Genomic DNA, 18,891 nt, shown 5'->3' on the forward strand with positions numbered 1-18,891 from the left:
CGCGCGACTTGGCGGACTTCGATCGAGCGCCGCGCAACACGTGTCCTTTCCGTCGTGCTCTTTCGTGCGCGAGAAACGAGATTTTTAGTAAACAAAGCGCAACGCGAATCGACGATGATGACTGTCGCATTCTCTCGTGAACTTATTTTTAGGATGACGTTTCGAATGATTTTCGGGAAATTTCCCGGCTACTCGTGAACGTGCGACTTGCTATAACTACGATTCGATCCAGTTTGGAGAGTCTCTTTAAGAAACATACGTATAAAAGTTGTTTCGAGTGCAGATATTTGTAATTTTTCAGTCGCGAAATCCTGGTGCGAGATATCCGAAGCCCGATAAACCTCAACTAATTTTCTTTTGATTTATATTCATTTATTTATTTATTTATTTGTGGGAGATGTACTTCGATGCTTTTAAGAACCGAAAAAAACATATAAAAAGATACATAGAAAATACAAAAATAGTGTAAAGATAAAAAGAGAAAAAAGTAGAAAGTATAATAAGAATAATAATACGTTACTTCTGAATGTGCCTGGGTTGAGGTAATTATAAACGGCGTTTTTGAACGCAAGGATATGTGATAAAGATCAATGGTATCATTAAGATTATTAGCGAATAAAGAAAACCGATTCAGTGGTTTAAACCACACATAAAAAATATGATAATAACATTGTGATAATAACAATGTTATAATTTCCTATTCGACAATGTAATTGTCATAAAACGAACAAAATATGTCATATCGCGCTTACATTGTTGAGTGAGAAATTATAACATTGATATAACAGTAGGGATAGGCGATACAGTAGAAAATATCGATATTTCATATCGACACGTGTTGCAAATTAACGCTAACGCTATCTCACATTTTTGGATATACCGACGGTTTTTATTTACAACACATATCGATAAGAAATATCGCTGTTTTTTTCCGTATCGCCCGTCTTTAAATATAATGTTACTCGGTTGTTAGTTCGTGTTTACTGGGAGATAAACGTATGATTGAATCAAACTCCCTGCCGCGTAGTTCCCGGTAACGCTATGAGCACCGAGACACTTTTATCGCGAGGATTGTTTATAATTTTGCGTTTCATTTCTAAGAGTTTGATTTTCCTTCGGAGCGACGAGCGTCGTCGAATGGACAGACGTCAGGTGTGCGCGAGAGTTTCAATCCTTCGACTGCGTGTGAAAGAAAAAAGAAAGAAACTCGCGAAGAAAAGACCGGAGGCCTTTGCATACTGATAATGACGATAATTTCTCCGCGCGACCGAGCTCGCGATCAGCGGAGAAGAGAAGAAGCTTATCGGCGCGATAAGCTATCTTCGGCAGCGCGATTCCGTAGATTGGGTCATCGCCTCGTCCTGAGATACGAGGGTGAGACTGATGACCTCGCGCGTGGATGATCGCTCGGTCCGTCTTTCGCAGAGGTTTGTTCCCGCACTCCTCCACGTGTTCATCGAGTCGCCGCTCGCTCGCGCGCGTAATCTCACGCCGCTTACCACGTGTTCCTCCTTAAATAGACGGTCCGCGCGCTCGGAGGTTCTATTTAATCAACTTCTTCACGGCTTATCTATGCCGCGCGGATGCGCCGGACAACTCAGATAGACGTGTTGTAAGAGTTATTGACGTCTCCGCGGCTAATTGGCGTATCGACCGCCGCTCATTCGAAAGAGATAAATTATTATCGTTTCGGGAAACACGGAGGTAAAGGTTCCTTCTTGCGAGAGACGCGCTCTCTCGTTTCGCAACGGCGTCTTTTGTTTCTGAACAAAGGAAGCAAGAGAGATGCTGAGAATCGTTTGCGATTCTAAAGGATAATTATGGGACCAATAATTATGGGATGAAAAAGATTCCCCGATGGACTTGAAATCGATTTTTTCATTTTTTTTTTTTAACGAAAGCGAGATATGAGGTTTCCTCTTCGGGCAGGAAAATTCGCGCAGCGATATAACCGTAAGGATACAACGCAAAACGAGGTCTCGCATATCAGCAGTTAGGACTTTAGCAAAGAGGCGAGAGATGCGAGGAATTTTCCATTGTTTTTCAGTCCGCTTACGTGCAACGTATGAAAGTGTGTCTCGCATAGAATTTCCACTGGAGATAAGCGATAAGGAGATATATTGTGTTACTTGATTTCCTACCTACAGTCGGCTTCAATATGTAAAGAGTCGACTGATCGTGCCCAATTAATCATTAATGAAGCGTCCCGATCCAGTCTACTTTCAGTCACGCGCCCTGAGGGACTATTACGTTCCCAAGACGAGGTAAAAATGACAAAAAAGTGAGCCAATTTATTAGGCGTCGACTAATGAAATTATAAATATTCTGGTAAATTCGCTCACTTTTGTAATATTCACCTCGTCTTGGTAAGCGTAACAGACCGATCTGATAACGGGCGAATTAACAGTCGAATTTATTCTCAACAAGCAAAATAATTCGCGCGCTAATTAATTGTCCTAATGATCGTTTCGTCGTGATACACAATATCTGCGCGATTACAACGGTGAGAGAGACGAGGAAAACGAGATCATTACTTAGAGAGAAGTCAAATGATCGATAAGTATTCGGAAATCGCGAGACACGATTATTTAATAACGCGTTATTAATCACACGTGTTTAATTGTTTTATTTATTTGATTTTATTTATTTGATAAAAATTACACGTTGTTTTGGACAATGTCGGCTCGAGATGAGAATAACTCAATCCGACAGTAACTTACTCGATATATTACGATAAATTCTCCAATAATTTTGGAAAGTGGACGATTTAGAAAAAATTACGACAATAAAAGCTTTAATACAGGGTGGGGCAGTCAAACCCCCTTTTTTCATATAGCTCGGAAAAAAGTTAAAAAAAAAGAAAATTCAATTTATCGTAAGAAATCTTAAGTACACGAGTGGAAATTTATTTAGGCAATGAAAGGTTCACTTTTTGAAAATCATGTCTGGTAAATGACGACCGTTATTTTCCAAGACTGCACACCACACGGTTACTTTAGCGGAATGGAGTGGCCGTTCATGAAGTTCATTAGGGTTTTCTGGAGCCCAATAGCGAAAATTCTACTTGTTGACGTGTCCACTAAGATGAAAATGAGCTTCATCGCTCATCCACACTTTATGAATGAGTTGTGGGTCATCTTCTAATCTTTAACATTACCTCGCAAAAATGAACTCGAGCCGCATGATCACGAGGATTTGAAGCCTGGACTATTTGAATTTTGTATGGATGTAGGTGTAGGTCATCATGCAAAATTCTTCTTACTGTTCGGTTTGAAAATCCTAGAGCAATGTTGTGGCGTCGAGCAGATCTTCGAGGGCTTCGTTGCGATCGCAACTCGCACAGCTTCCACATTCTCAGGAGTGCGAATGGTCCTTGCTGTACCTCCTCTTTCCTTCGTTGTCCGACCTGTTGTTTCCAAATTTTCAATCCAATTCTTCATGGTTTTTCTGTCCGGTACAGGAGCTCGAGGCAAGAGATTAAAATGTCGGGTGGAACGCTCGTTGCGCGCCTACGTAGCTTTCACCATTCAGGTAAAACGCTTTAACGGCGAAACCTCGTTGTTCTCCGGTTCAACGCTGCATGGCTACTAAACTTCCCACTACCTAAAATGCAAAGGTCAAACCCCTACCCCTCCCCGATTTCAGTACTTTTTTTCGAACTATCTGAAAAAAGGGGGTTTGACTGCCCCACCCCGTATAAAACCCAAAGGTAGCTATTTGATCTTTAAGATATGTAAATCACTTTATTCAACTCATATTTTTCATAAAATATTTTAATACTGTTTATTGATACACTATAAATAATATATAATAATTAAAAAGAAAACAAGTACATAATAACTAGAGAGATTTAAAACGAATTTTTATCAGGATTTCCGAAACAAAAGGTGTGATAGTTTTAATCTATATTAAAATTACCAATAAATTATCAACCGTAATTTTACCGTAAACATGTCGTCACTATGAATCTGACGGTAATTTTACATCTAACGATCGGTAGAAGACGGCGTTCGCCCGCGAGATTGGCAACCTCGAAGATCCAGTTGCAAAGTACCGTTCAGATTGCTGCGATTATGCACGCTGGTGATATTCCTGCCGTCCATTCTGATCGCCGGGCCTATGTACCTGCGGTACCATGTATACTCCGAACAGCTGTACCCTCTGACAGTATCGGATCAGAGACTGATCGACGCCAGAATATCGACCATTTGGTGCCAAGTAAGATGTCTTACCGTTATCGTCTCGTTTCCAGGGATTTCCTTCACTTTCACGCAGACCTCACGTGTCAATTCTTGCAATAATTCGGGAACAATAAGGCACGGAGAAAATAGCTGTGGTTACTACAAAATTCTCCGTGCTTGTAACAAAAATGTACGCGAAATAAAATTAAATAGTTATCGTATTAAAATTTGTCGTTGACACATATCCATCTATTGTTGTCACAACCATATTCCCAGATAGCCAAACCTGCGCAAAGAAATTCCGAGCAGAGCCTGCTGCAAATATCTGACGGCAAAAAGGCAACAAATCTAACACAGGATCTGTTCTATCGGATTTGATTTATTATGCTGTCAAACTGTTGCCAGAAATGCGACCAGGCAATGCGAATAGAACGAAGCAGACAGACATTGGCTTGTTGTTCGTAGAGTCAATTGATCAAAGCTAACGCCACGTTCAACGCGTATCTGATGAGCGGCGAGCCAGCGGTTCAGAGCGAAGCGGTGCCCGTTTCGATGACGAGACACTTGATCCTGGAGGACGACATGAAGGAGTACTGGGGATTTTACCTGCTGCGCGGCAGTAGCGTCACCGTCTCGACCTGTGTAAGGTAGAGTTGTGGAAATCTGGGCTCGCTATTTCGCGAAATTCCACTTCGATATATAGACAGACGAGTCGTCAAGTTTTCCCTCACACAAAAAATCGATTTCTCGATTGAAATTCACTTAAAAATTAACGTCCGAAAACAACTGTTAATATGACGCGTTGTATCATACAAAGAAAAAACGGTTTTTATGAATCACATTCGGTCTTAAGAAATTCTGTTCCTTTCAACGCGTTTGGTTCGTTCAGTGTCACGTTAATTCGACCGATCCTTTTTCTTTGTGCAAGAGAAATTGATTAATTTCGTGTTAATTTATTTTAATTTTTATTTTATTAATTTATTAATAACATTTTTATTAATTTATTAATATCACATTAATTGTACGATCGAGTTACCGAACGTTCCATCGTTCGCAGATGGCCAGGTGCTTCTTTAACAATAATCCGTGGGCACAAGCATCTGCACGAGTGCGCCTTCATCGGAGACGATAGTAGCGAGGAGCTCGAGGAGCTTCTCGAGACCGCTCAGGAACAAGGACTTCTTACAACGAACGGCACCACAGAAGTGCGTCTCTCTCATCCGTCATGATCCGTGCTTAATTTGCAGCTATCTCTTCGCGCTCTCTTTGTGCGAGATATAAATTGTAGAACTGACGGGAAATATAACAATTTAATTTGTTCCTCGCAATTATTTTTCGTGCAATTATCAAAGAGCGCCGAGCTCCGTACGAATTTTAACCCGTTGGAAACGAATGAAACTTTGAGAAATGAAACAGCTGTTGGAACATACATGCACATCGTTTGTATTACTTGATTATTTCACGTGCGGAACGTGTTATTTCGCAATAATTTATCTTTTAATTGTTATACGCAGGCGACGAGTCTCAGCAATGTGCCTGAAAAGATGAGACGAGCCGGGCAAGATGTGCACTTTCATCACGAGGACGGCGTCCAGCGTTCGAACGTTTCCGAGTCGATCGAATATTCGCATCAACCGGGCGGCAGTCATGAGCTGGATGCCAAAGCGTTGCGAAATATACTCACTCAGATTCTCGCCAAGACTCTCGACATGAAGAGGAAGAAAGAGAATCCGCATCACCATTACAAGAGCGTATTCCGGGAGTCCGCCAATATTGACAAATTCGACAAATTAACGACAACCTCTACCACGAAACACTCGGAGATTTCGGGTCAGCCTCATCATCCTCTTCCTCGGCAAAAAGCGATTAGCAGATTTGGTAATCATAAAGAGACCTCGGAAAGTAGTACAGAGTGCGTTATTGTCTTTAATAACCGATGCTTTATTAATAGTTACACTCTGACAGAAAGAATATCTAAAAGGTGAAAAGTATTGATTCGGCGTATCGATATTTAATCTTAAGTCTAAATTCTTGCACTCATATAAAACAAACGATTGCTTCCATGGAAAGCTACGGTTTTAAGAAAATATATATTTTCTCATTTTCGAAACAATTTTTGGAAAATATGAATGTTAATATAAATAAATATATTATCAGTATCTAGAATGTGAAACACTTTTTAAATATTTTTTCTTCGGTGTATACAAGGTGTCCGGAAAATTTTTATGCTCGTGTACAGGTCAAGCTGAATAGGAGAGTCATGTAGCATTTTGCAAAATTTACAACGTGTTAACGAGGAATTAATTAATCTGTTTGAGCAAATGAGTGAATGGAAAGCGGTGGTTTGCACTTCGTAGGCATGTACGAAGAAAAATAACTAGCAGTTTATAAGAAAAAAATGGCTTATTTCTTAGAATTAGGCGGAGTAAGCAGCGAGCAACGTGTGACGAAGATAATAATCTTTCGTTCTTTCGTGACTGTTATCGTGACAGGAAAGTGACAGAGCACTATCATTTCCACACCACCTTTAGATATGTCTTTCGAGGCGGTGTCCTGTTTCATGCCGCTCGTTGCTTGCTCCGCCTCTGAAAATCAGTTATTAAGGACCACCTGCAGTAAAGTATACAGTAAGACGTAAGCAGTAAGCTAACTGATCAATTGGATTCTCACGATTCAGGAATAATCGACTGTGGTATCAATTTCTACTTCCGTTTAATTTTTGTTTAAACGACACTCTTTCCTAAATTGAAATTTGTATAAGTAAAAAAGTATGTTCGTGTTCTTCAGATCCAAGCTGATGTCTTCGAGTGCATCGTTTTTTTCCGAGGAAAAGTCGTCGGAAGAGGAAGAAGGAAGAAGACGACACGATGAAGCGAAACTCGAAATCCAAAAGAATTCCACGTCTTCTTCGTCTTCTTCTCTCGATGTCCGTCGAGGTTCGACGATATCCGACGTGCGAACGGAAACCGTCGTTTCACGGGAGACCATGCAAGCGGAAACGGAAAACAAACGGTTGGACTCCGCGGAGATGTTTCAAGATGTTCTGCGAAAGATCAGTTCCTTGGGCAGTCGTGGCAGACAGATGCTGCGTAAGCTGATGGACGAGATCGACGCCCAAGGTGTCGAGGGTGAGGCGCTGAGGCGACTGGTGAACGAAACGATGAATGACGAGAGATTGACGAGCGAGGCTAAGCACAGACGAAGGAGGGACCTGGTCCTCTCATCGCCGCTTTATCGGGATTTGACGTGGGAAGATGAGGACGGCGACGCTCCATTAGAAGAGGTTAGAATCTCGCTTCTTTATCTTATTCTACTTCCTTCATGAATTTGAAACATCTCACTGTGACGAAAAACGTTGTGACAATTCCAGAGAGAGAGAGAGAGAAAGAGATATGATAAGTAAATTCTATATTTCTTCAGGGTATGTTGAACCCGGACGGGATCGCGGAACACCGAGGCACCGTGAACGAGACGGACTTGAACGACAGGAGCAACTCCGAGTTCTGGAGTTCGTTTAGCAGCTCCGAGGAGCGGCTGCTGGAGTGTAAAGGTCTTATCTTGAACTTACCATTGACTCCGCATCGCCAATGCACACCCAAACACGAAAGCCGTCATGTTACGGCCTCCTTCGCCAACACCGTGACGTACAAGTAAGCATATAAATGTATTTGTGTATTTGTGGATTATTGGTGATGTCTCGCCTCTTCGAAAAAGAGACGTGTTTTCATAGGCGCTGTATCTATACGTTGATTTCAGCGTCGATTTCCACCGATTGCGCAAAATTAATTGACGATCGAGTTATCGAAGATACGACGTGTATATATTGATAACTTTCATCGGTTCTCTATGTTGATTATATTAGCTTGCAAAAGCTCGTCGAATTTTCATGCGAATCCCTTTTATCTAAAGTAATGGAACAATGCATACCATTAATTAAAATATCTGTGTTATCGATCACCTTTCAGGTCATAGCCTGATTGCGCGTCAGACTCATTTCTCGAGCCAATGAGATTATCGACGATCCGACGAGCTTTTACACAGGCTTTTAACAGGACTGATTATTTAGATGGAATAAAGTCACGCTTTAATTTAACGAGACGGTTATCAGTGATCACCGTGACGTCGAATACGTCGATGATACGTCTGAGTAATTTCGATTAATCGTACACCTGTTTGATTTGCGATGGCATTGTTACATAATTGGGCCGCAGAGTACCTCTAAACGGTTATTACTTCTTCGTGTTCAATTCGGAGAACGAGATCCAACCAAATTACGTGCGGGTGCAGTTCGACCTGCTGAAGACTGTCTACAACACGTCGAATCCGGTGTATTCTTGCAAGAACAGCACGAAGGAGTGCTCATTGCCGTTCAATATCTTCAGCAACGAAAGGACGATACTGGAGGTGCCGTTGAGCGGCAACGATTCGCAGTGGAACGAGGAATACATGGTGGTGTCCATGTGCGTGCCACGGACTACGATTTATTTCATTTGCGTCGTCATGGTGCCCCTGTTGATCCTTTGCTTCGCTTTTCAATAGAAGACTGAGTCACCGACACTCAGTATTTTCCCGATAAGATACCGATAAAGTCCCGAATAAGACCGTGTTCGGAAGGTGGCGCGAATTCGATTTGCTCGTGTAAATACTCGGTAGTTTACTCGATGTAAATTCATGTAGCGAGAAGGATGCGGCTGGTGGTTTCGAGATACTCCGTGTTGCGGTAACTTAATAAACATTAGTTTAGACGACGTGAAACCCAGATTTCGTCGATGAAAGCACCGCGAGATCGACCAGAAGATCTCGTGAAATCTGCAGCTACGATGAATTACATCTTCATTAGATTCGTTTCGCGTTTTTTCCGGTGATAAAAGATCTCGAATATCATTGAGATTGTGATTATACACTTCGCGAGATCGCAACTCTGTAGTTGCTGTAAATATTTTCAGTCGGTTCTCTTAGTCTGCGATAGCGACTCGCGCGGATTTATGCTTCAAGCGTAACATAAAGTCATAGATGCATTCAGAGTGAGATATTGTTCCTAATATGATACGCAACTTCGACGTTGAAATTCAACGTCGATTCTGACGCTCGCGGGCGATACGCAATATGATTAATTGTGACAATGTAACGTATATGTTGCTGAGCGGCGCAATCAATTTTTCGATTGCACACGTGCGAATAAAATCGATCTGTTGAATGATTGTAACGAATTTTGACCTCACCCCGAACATTTTCAGCATAAGTGTGAAAATATTGGAATGAATATTTTGAGATTGATAAGTGATAAGATGGTGCGATGATAAAAAAGTATCGTTTAACATTCTTGCATTATATGTACATACGTGTGAACAGTTATCGAGATGAAAATATCAAGCAGAAAATATTCACTTTTCGATTATCTTATTCCGGTACTTTATATACAGAATGACGAGAAATCGATTTATGTTAAAAAAAAAACATATAATTTTATTTAAAGAATTCAAGTCGGCCTGGATTTAATTTTGACAACGCCGTCTAAACTGTTTACACTGTTAGATGAATTCTTTCAAGCACTAAAACTTTTGTCTTCCCTTTGGAACATTTTTTGTAAAATGTTTGCTTTCTGAAATGTTAGACCGTGCGGAGACTTCTCGAACATCCTGTATAAATATATTTTGAATATTTCGAGACATGGTCAACCCAACGAAAATTGGAGCCGATAGTGCCTAGAAGTTGTCGAAAATAATCGTCTCGGACGAGCGCTTCGGCAAAATGTTGCGGCTTTTTGTTTAAGAAATATCCCCTTCTCTTCTTCTCTCGCTTGGTTGATTTTTGTTTCTTTTCACACAAGCGGCGATTTAATTTCGCCGTATTATATGGTGATTCGTGACACGGGCGAGGGGGGGGTAATTCGAGTTTCTAAACGTCTCACGTGCGTGCGTGCGTGCACATATTATAAATACGCGAGAAGATCGATGTGTCAGCGGGCGCGAGCGCCACACGTGGAAAACAAACACTAATAATGGGATTAGTGCGGGGCGGCTGGTTGACGGCGATAACGAAAATTGATTTCACCCTTCGCGCTCGACCCCGCCGCGGCACGGGGATGCTCCATTCGAGCGCGTTGACGTTCATGGGACGCTGCGCAAAACCAGCGACACGCCTCTCTCTCTCTCTCGCTTTCTCTTTTTCTCCTTCCCTCTCTTCCTTTCTCTTTCTCGTCGTCGGCACACCCAAGCGAGATCTCGATATCCCTGGTAGAACACCGGTTCGAACTGTTCAAAAATTGATTTTACCCCGTCGGCGAAATCGAAAACCATTCGGGGCAACCTCTCTCATTCCGCCGAATAAGCTCGCTGTGGGGGGGAAAATATTGCATCATCATGAAAATAACTTTTCGGTGAGACAAAATTTTAAGAGACATCGAGGATGTTCCGAAGAAGACCGGGTGTCTTTTCATTTCAGGATTGGAAATGGTGTGGATATACCACTCTAAATTCTATCTCGAATATGGCAATCTGAGTGTCGAAATTTCGAGAATAAATGCCCTCGAGTGAAATTTGACTCCGAAAGCAAAGTAACAGCGGAGTCACTTGAATTCGAGTGATTTTCTACTAATATAGGGTGAATTTTCCATTCTAAGTCGCCGAATGAATTTGATTTTCACTCGAAATTGAAGAATGAATCTGAAATTTATCCCAAAAATATATAAATAATGTGGTATAATTACGTCTTGAAATTAATTGAAGTGTTTATTTATTTATTTACTTGAATCTTAAAGAATGCTCGTTGCGGAGATTACGTTTGCGCTATAAATGAAAGATTTTTTTCATTTTCATTTCAACCCTCGAGTCGATACGAAAGTGGCACGAAGCTCGTCTGGTTGAAGAAAAAAAACATCTACGACAGTGGCTTACGGCAAGATGACTATTCAACGGCGACACTCGTGTACAAGTGAAAGTGCCGCTGAGATTTCGGGTAGGTAGGTAGGCTATTGAAACGAGAGAGGAGACGGAGGCTGCGCGAGTGTTCACCGCTGATAAGGGATGCTCCGCCCTCCCAACCTTCTCGCGGCACCGGTCGGCGTCCTCACGGTCGTAGAATCGCAGGGTCAAGTTGTCGGAGGGCCCGGGCAACGGCATGAAGTATTAATTTCGGATTAAGCGAACAAATCGACGGGAGATTAATTTTTAAGGTGCCGTAAACTGTGGAGAGGATCATCTCGACGCTTAATTAACAGTCACGCTACATCGTCCTGCAATTAATCCGCATCTTTTCCCCGGCGGGTTTTTTCTCGACCCGGCCTTTGGCTCTCAGCTTCGTCGATTCGGTCAGATCGTAAACGATCATTAGACTTTTTATTCTTACAGCAGACACGTGTCACGTTGCTGCCGAAAAAATTTTCCCTTCACGCAGTGTGCCGGATTATCGGATCGCAGAAATTTGCCCGCGAACGCCCTCGGGACGATAAAATTTTCATGTGGCGCACTTTTACCGCGAATGCATAAATCTTCCGGTGGACGTTGACGATTTCTCGGATTTTTATCGGGAAATCGACACGGGCCCGAGAGAGACCGCGATAAGGGCCACGCGCGGAGTCAATTGCGGTGGCGATACATTAATACCTTATTCTTATTCATTGGCACGCGCAAATTGGGCCGTGAGTTGCCAGAGCTGTGGGAAACCGCTGCAAAATCCCCCCACGAAATTCGACCAGGCGCCCGACGGGGTGCTTTTTATCGATTCCCCGCGATAGAACCTGTGATGTTGACGATTTTTCCAAATCTCCCGATATTCGCGACGATTATGCGTCACCCTGTTATCCTCGACCCCAACTTAAAATTAACTACTCTCATTATCACTGGCATTTATTTTTATCAATTAGAGGAAGAGCATCAAACCGATATATCACTCGTTTTTAGGGTTCTAACGCCTTGAAAGTTTGAAGCCGAGAAACACGGGTGTGTCGATTTACCGTACCCACGTCAGCTTCGGCGTTTTTCTCCGTTAAATCATTAAATGTACGTGTACGAAGAGAAATTTACCCTCGAGATTGATCATCGAACGTATTGCGCAATTGTATCACAGCGTGGAGACGCGCGAATGTGAAACGGCGGTGATGCACTCACGACGACTTTTTCCCAAACAATCAACTTTCGATTAGCCGACCGAGTCCCCGCGAGATCCGAGGAGAGTATGGAAGAAGAGGAAAAAAAAAGGCACGCAGCCCCTGCTTAGTATACATTAAGGGTGAGAGAGCGGCTATACCCCCTGTCGTCAAGTGGCCACCGGCCACAGCTTGTTTTATTGTGACACCTCGGGAGGGTGCCGCGGATTTTCCAGCAGGATGCGCCGGGGGTGTCATCGTCGCAGGCCGATTAGACGATCGTATCGCGGCCGGTGTTCATTCGAGCGCCATTACGAGCCGATCTGCGTGGGAGCTGGTTCTGTCTCGTTGCTGAGCACGGTGTGTGTACACGCCGGTGACGCGGGGGAAATCGATGCGACACGCGTCGACGAGCGGTTGTTGTCTATAAAATTCAAATTACTCAAAAAAAGAAAGAGAGAGAGAGAGAATTCGTCATGTTTTTCCCGATTGACGTGCCAAATTCGCATCGTTCGTAGTTACGTTAAAAAATACGCGACGATTTCCTCCCCCGTGCAGAAACGGTGTTTCGTTGCCGCTTCCCCAAAAATTATTCGTCGCGACTTATCACGAGCGAGCGTGAAATCGCTTCATCCGCGACGACAATAGCTGAATAACAGGCTGGTGATAAGATATAGCACGACTTGACACGCATTTGCTCTTCGCAGGAAGCATCTTTTGAAACACATGGTAACGAGTCGAAGCAGGAAGAGGGAGTGGAGATTCAGTTTCCTTCGCGTGTGTTCACATGTATGCATATGTGCGTACGCGTGAGATAACGGGCGAAATTCCGCAGCTGGGCTCCGCGTCGTCCCGGCCGAATCCCGAGCGGAATCCACGAAATTCGTAAATATTAATGATTGCCGTCGGCTGAGTTTTCATCCCGCGCATCTCCACACTGTGCAACGTGTGTGGAAATTATTTGACGCGTATGAAAAGATCGTGGCCGCGCGCGCGCGCGCGCGTGCGAGACGCTTTCGAAACTGTTTAATGTCGCTAATGCCACACTTCTCTAAATGCATATCGGCACCTTAATCTATGAATAAAAGGCGCACAAAGGTCACGTGCGTTACCCTCGATCGCGAACGCGTGCCCCGTCGTATCGCGGGCGAGCTTTTTTACATCGCCCACCGATCCATCATGGATACGAAAATCGACTGTGATTCAATGGCGGGGAATGAACTTTACACACCGATATATTCGGCCTTCCAACTGGTCCAGTTTGAAATTTTCTGGGATACAAGCGATATTTACACGTAAATACGTCATTATTAATTTAATGATGAAATCTGAAACGCACGATTAATTCAATTTTCAAAGTTTACCGTTACAATTTCAGGTGTTCAAGCATTTCTGAATTTTTTCCAAGTAACAGTGTTCAAATATTTTTATGTTAATATACTTTCAAACATTTCGCATATCCTCCCCTGCGCATCCTCGTAAAACCCGCGTCACTCGCGTTATGTCTTAAACATTAATCAATGTTTCGGATCCACACACAATGAGCAATTCTGTGTTAAAAACAGCCCGCTGAAGTTATGTGTTATCTTAACACGGGGAATGCGTTGAAAGGTCCACAGGTGTAACGTTAAATTGGCGCATTCCCCGTGTTAAATTAACGCGGAATTTCGGTGGGCCGTTTTCAGTCGCGCAAAATGTTTGTACCGCGCACGGGATCGCAGAAACGTCAGCTGCAAAGCAAGTAATTATTAACTCCTTGGATACTTAACTTTCGCGCGAGTCTCGCGACTCTCGGAAGTCGGATTAGCGTCTACGCGTTCACGACGTCCGCGCATATGCTCGCAAGATTCCTCTCTCTCTCTCTCTCTCTCTTTCTCTCAATTGAGGCGTGGGATCCGAGGATCGATCGTTGCATGACGAAGCCGGCGGACACTCGCGTTTTCACATGGGATGCATGAAGATGTGATCCGCGCGAGAGGAACGTCGATAGAGGGATGCTGGATGGTGTACCAAATGGGACGGACCTGAGACGAGCTCCACCCATAAGCCTGCGCTCCGCCCTCGTGAAATTCATTTACCCCGGGGGGTTACCCTGGACCTTTCCACTTAGTCAGATCGGCTCTCTCAACATTGCTGCTCACTCTACACATGACAATCGCGATGCGAGCTGGCCCGAGTGATCGCCGATCTGTCGTTTAATCGCGCGGCGGCACTTCTCGCGGCCGACCGACATGGTGAGCCCCCGATCGTTTCGTGCGATCGCGTCAAACTACCCCCGTCAATCCTCTCGTTAGGTGTGTGCGTGTGCATGTGTATGCGTGTGTGCCTGTGCTTCGCAATGTAGTCGCACCGGTTGTGCGCGCGGGCTTCGGTGCGATCGCGAAAATTTCGCCCTTCGAACAGTGGTCGTGTCGCCTAAGTGCGGAAAGTTTAACGCCGTCCGCGATCCGCCCGAGATTCCACATTCCGATCGTGTGATCGTGAAATCGAGCAATCGCATTGATTCCCGCTAAAGACCGCGATATTGGAGTTGCGAGTTGGACGGACAAAGACGAGAAATCGCGTCTCGTTTTTCGATCACACGGAGAAAAGGATTTGGTTACGATTATGATTGAGACTCGGTTTGATTGAATTACTTTGTTATTGCAACCAAATCATTCAGTATCATTTACTGTGTATAGTACAGTGTATACTACAGTACAGTATATGGTATTATGTAAAATGATCGGGTAGCCGTAACCAAACAGCTTAGCAACTATTTAACCAAATCTTGACAATTGCTGCCAAATCCTTTCTTCAGTGCGCTTGTTCATTACGCGTGAAATTATTTCAAGTAAAAGAAAGTGAAATCTCGTATATTTTCCTTCTCGTTAGAGAGAAGGATACGAATATTTCCGTACGACTTAATTTCCCGACAATTTTCGAAAGGTGCGTGTCGTCGGTGTCGTGCTGTATAGTGTCGGTGATTTCGTGCAGCGAAAGGGCCGGCTTCGTCTCTCGATAAAATTCGTATCTCTTTCAGCTAACGCATTCGTTGAATACAGGGTCGAATCGAGAGAGCAGCGTTACGACATTGAGCGAATTGAGAAGGACGCCAGTGTGTGAAATTATTGCTGGGCGAAGAGGCGAGTGTGAAAACGGAAACGGTTTCTTTCTTTTTTTTCTTTCTTTTTTTTTCGTATAGATAAAACACACAAAGCGACAGCAAATGCGTGCGTGACTAATGCCGACATAAAGATAAACCGCATGGCATATCTGTTGAATGTCAGGGACAATTGAAGACAGCGGCATTATCAATTTCCTGGCGGCGCTATGTGGGCTAATTATATCCTGGATCGTCCGAGCAAGATCCATTCGACAGGCTTGTTTTGTTACCAGTCTCATCAATCCCGTTTAATGTAACATATTTCCCACCGATAATTAGTCATTCGTTCGGGAAACCGTCGTGAATTTCCGCGCTCAAACTCACGATTTGAACTCGTTCGCTGGCGAGTTTGTAAATTTCGAGAAAGCTGCAGAAAAACAGTCTCTTTGTTTATTTACGAATAACGCGTGAATTGACGTGTGAAGCACGAGGGGACGGTTTCAGGACAAACGATGAATTCTCACCGTTAAATTATAGCCAGGTGATAATAGCGGTTCAGGGAGGATTATTCGTGCGACGTCCTGAAAGTTGATACGTTCGATCGACATGTTTGAACGTATTGAATTGATACGTTTTAAAGCGTGATAATACCGTTTAATGCGTTAAATGTGTGATAAAATGTTAAATTAATGCGTTCATTTAATATTTAAATTAAATATTTAAACTTTATTCATTCAAACGTTAAATTAATGAGTATCGAATTAATACGTTGTGTAAGAAGAGTTTCGGCCAAATTGTATACTTACTGTGACGATAACGCGCTTGGATTTGCAATGACGCTTAGTAAAAAATATTCCATCCATCGTTGTTACAGCCGATGTTGACGTACAGCGGCTGCAGCGTCGGAACCGCGGAGACCGAGAATGGCTCCCCGGCGGAGTCGCTGCTGTCCGGCGAAGGAGAGCTGCCGGAGGAAGCCGGCGATTCTCCCGGGACGTCGAGGGACACTGAGGAAGAAGCCACGCTTTCCGACGAGTTTTACTCGCACGACACTGACGAAGAGGAAGAGCAGAGCAAAAGAAGACGGGACCGTCCCAGCTCCGTGAGTGAAGGACATTTCTCAGCGGGAGCGGAATTGTTCTCCACACGTGCAATTTGCGATTTCGCACGATGTTTCCCGTTTGTTTGCACCGTGCTCGCCGAGTTAGAGAGCGGTCTTAATGAAATTCGCGATCATTCACGTAGCTAGACGGCATCTCACCCTCCGGCAGTGGCCATTTGGGATCGCCGCCGCCTCGCGTCGGTAACTTGGGGGTAAGGAAACTGTTCACGAACAGTCGCGAACGATGGAGGCAGCAGAACGTGAGCGGCGCCTTCGCCGAGCTGCGAAAATTAGTGCCGACGCATCCGCCGGACAAGAAACTGTCGAAAAACGAGATACTGCGGATGGCGATAAAGTAAGCGAAGTAACGTAATATCAGTTGTTCGATGATAAACGCTAAGACAGATATCGATGAACGAATTGTGATAATACCCGCTGAAAAATAACGCTCGTTGACGCCTGAAACAGCCGGTGAACGATTATGTTGACAGAATTGATTTTTCGCAGGTACATATCGCTACTGAGCAGCGTTCTCGAGTGGCAGAAGAGTCAAGACCGCAACGGGGTGCAGGATGTGCGGATCAAGTGCGAGTCCCACTTGAGCGGACAGAATTCAGCGGCGTATCACACGAAGTCAACGGTGGCGTACCTGAAGCAGGAGAAGCAGAATCCCGACGGCCCGCACGTCTTTCGCGTCAATTACACCGCGCAGAGGCACAGCTCGCAGCACGTGACGTGCGAGAAAAACGGCAGCAACTTGCTGATGATCGCGCCGACCGGGCTCAGCGTTTCCGCCGCGGGAAAACGCTGCGTCACACCTGCCGTCGTCGTTAGCCAAGGCAGCTTTCACAGGTGAATCACGTCGAACTCACTTCTGCAAAGAAGAAGGAGGAATAGCCGAGTTAGAAGGAATCGATCACCGCGTACGATTCGCAAATTCTGCTCGCAAGCGCGTTTGATTGGGTTATTAACATCGTTAGACTTTTCGTTGAAGTTTCACATTGAAATCTTGCGTCAAGCTTTCTTCTTCTCTTTGCGAAAATTGAAACGACGAGTCAGAGATAAGTAATTTATTTGACGATGTTATTTTGTAATGTGATTTTGGAACTTTTTACATCACTTTAGATCTCGCGCTGATTCTCTATCCTCTGTCACTGAACCACGCGAGACAAGGATCAGGTTGTTCTGTAAATCGAAATACCTTTGAATTAATTCGTTTTTCCGCCGACATACCTGAACTTTCGTTGTAAAATATCGTTTCGCACAATACAGTTGAAGTTACCGAGGACTGATTTGAAATACAACGAATTAGCGAGAGTTCCGCGGAATTATCACGGCGCCGCCTTCGTTTGCAGCAACGGCAACGGAAATCTCATACGTTCTCCGGTGAGCGGACGGACCTCGGGTTTCCCGAAATCACCGCAGGTTTCGTCGGGCACCAGCATGGCGCCTAACGGAAGCTCCTCGTCATTGACCGGAAGCGCGCCCGTTACGAACGGTGTGGGATCGAGCGGATCGAACTGCGGCCAGAAGAGGTTCAAGATCGAGCGGGAAGAGGAGGAGCAGGGAGCTTCGAGGGATTGCCGAGCCCCGCCACTACCCGCTCACAGTGTGCCGGTGAGGAAAAGGGTAAAGGTCACTTTTGTAAAGGACTCGGGCTCCGGATTCCGCGGCGATCTGTGTGGCGTAGACCGCAAGTGAAAGAGGGAACATCCTGTGCGCGACGCGAGCAGTCGTCGTGATTTTGCTTTCTTAAGAGCGCATCGTGTAAATATTTCTTTCATGCTGTATTCGACAATAATTGGTGTCATATGGGAAAAAGAGAAAGGGAGAGATAAAGACGTAAAATCGGATAATCCGCTCGACAGTGATCTTCGATTAATAATGAGTCGGATGTTTCATTTATGATTACTCGAGTTTGCTCCAATGACATTTTTTTCAATTCACGAGTTTGTTGTCACGCCGCCTAAGCGTCTAATTCTATGTATTTCACACAACACCGCTTGAGTATCGATGAAATAAAAAATCCACTCTTGTCACAAAGAGGAATCTATTTTTTGCAAGGATATCGATATGTCGCGAACAGTTCTCTCATTCGGTGGACATTTAAGTTCAAATAGTTTCGTACAAAAAGATTCGAAAGTGATCTCAGCCTATATTCATTAATTCTTCATTCGTGTACATTGAAGTGTTCTAATCCTGGATCCTCCGGAGCGTTACACATTAATAGGTATATTAAGTCGGGTATTAAAATGTGTGAAAAAAATGTATTCTCTATATCGGGAGATATATCGCATCGGAGAGGAGAAAGATGATCTCCAAACGGAGCTGAAGAAGCTGATGCGGTCAGAAGGACATCCGATTGGTTCTGGCGAACGATAAGCGCGACCGATGGGACGTTCTTCAAAGATTATTTTATTACTTACGTTGCGTTACA

At 44.1% G+C, this 18,891-nt stretch overlaps 2 protein-coding genes across 4 annotated transcripts; both read left to right on the forward strand.

The window, feature by feature from the left end:
• The first annotated feature begins 2,628 nt into the window (after positions 1–2,628).
• Positions 2,629–9,360, forward strand: LOC106746578. Its single transcript, XM_014623318.1, has 8 exons — positions 2,629–3,531; positions 4,001–4,218; positions 4,647–4,828; positions 5,239–5,386; positions 5,696–6,093; positions 6,969–7,464; positions 7,602–7,831; positions 8,393–9,360. Exons 1-8 carry the CDS (start codon positions 3,288–3,290, stop codon positions 8,718–8,720), a joined length of 2,244 nt encoding a protein of 747 aa, XP_014478804.1. The 5' UTR covers positions 2,629–3,287; the 3' UTR covers positions 8,721–9,360.
• A 5,070-nt stretch (positions 9,361–14,430) lies between these two features.
• Positions 14,431–18,770, forward strand: LOC106746558. 3 transcript variants are annotated; one of them, XM_014623269.1, is made up of 5 exons: positions 14,431–14,501; positions 16,227–16,454; positions 16,598–16,809; positions 16,962–17,306; positions 17,810–18,770. In XM_014623269.1, exons 1-5 carry the CDS (start codon positions 14,499–14,501, stop codon positions 18,153–18,155), a joined length of 1,134 nt encoding a protein of 377 aa, XP_014478755.1. In that variant the 5' UTR covers positions 14,431–14,498; the 3' UTR covers positions 18,156–18,770. The 3 variants fall into 3 exon arrangements, with proteins under 3 accessions (XP_014478755.1, XP_014478757.1, XP_014478756.1); XM_014623271.1 differs by lacking the exon at positions 14,431–14,501 and adding an exon at positions 15,594–15,665; XM_014623270.1 differs by lacking the exon at positions 14,431–14,501 and adding an exon at positions 15,620–15,893.
• The last annotated feature ends 121 nt before the right edge of the window (positions 18,771–18,891 follow it).

Source organism: Dinoponera quadriceps, unplaced genomic scaffold (assembly GCF_001313825.1).
Source record: "Dinoponera quadriceps isolate SergipeBrazil2010 unplaced genomic scaffold, ASM131382v1 scaffold1573, whole genome shotgun sequence".
Classification (NCBI taxonomy): Eukaryota; Metazoa; Arthropoda; class Insecta; order Hymenoptera; family Formicidae; genus Dinoponera; species Dinoponera quadriceps.

Excerpts from the sequence above, each read along its gene's own strand:
- LOC106746558 (XM_014623269.1), top strand. Across the intron at positions 16,455-16,597 it reads GACGGGACCGTCCCAGCTCC|CTAGACGGCATCTCACCCTC; the intron begins GTGAGTGAAGGA and ends TCATTCACGTAG. Across the intron at positions 16,810-16,961 it reads ATACTGCGGATGGCGATAAA|GTACATATCGCTACTGAGCA; the intron begins GTAAGCGAAGTA and ends GATTTTTCGCAG.
- LOC106746578 (XM_014623318.1), top strand. The coding sequence starts at position 3,288 with ATGTTGTGGCGTCGAGCAGATCTTCGAGGGCTTCGTTGCGATCGCAAC. Across the intron at positions 5,387-5,695 it reads CAACGAACGGCACCACAGAA|GCGACGAGTCTCAGCAATGT; the intron begins GTGCGTCTCTCT and ends TGTTATACGCAG. Across the intron at positions 7,832-8,392 it reads GCCAACACCGTGACGTACAA|AGTACCTCTAAACGGTTATT; the intron begins GTAAGCATATAA and ends ATTGGGCCGCAG.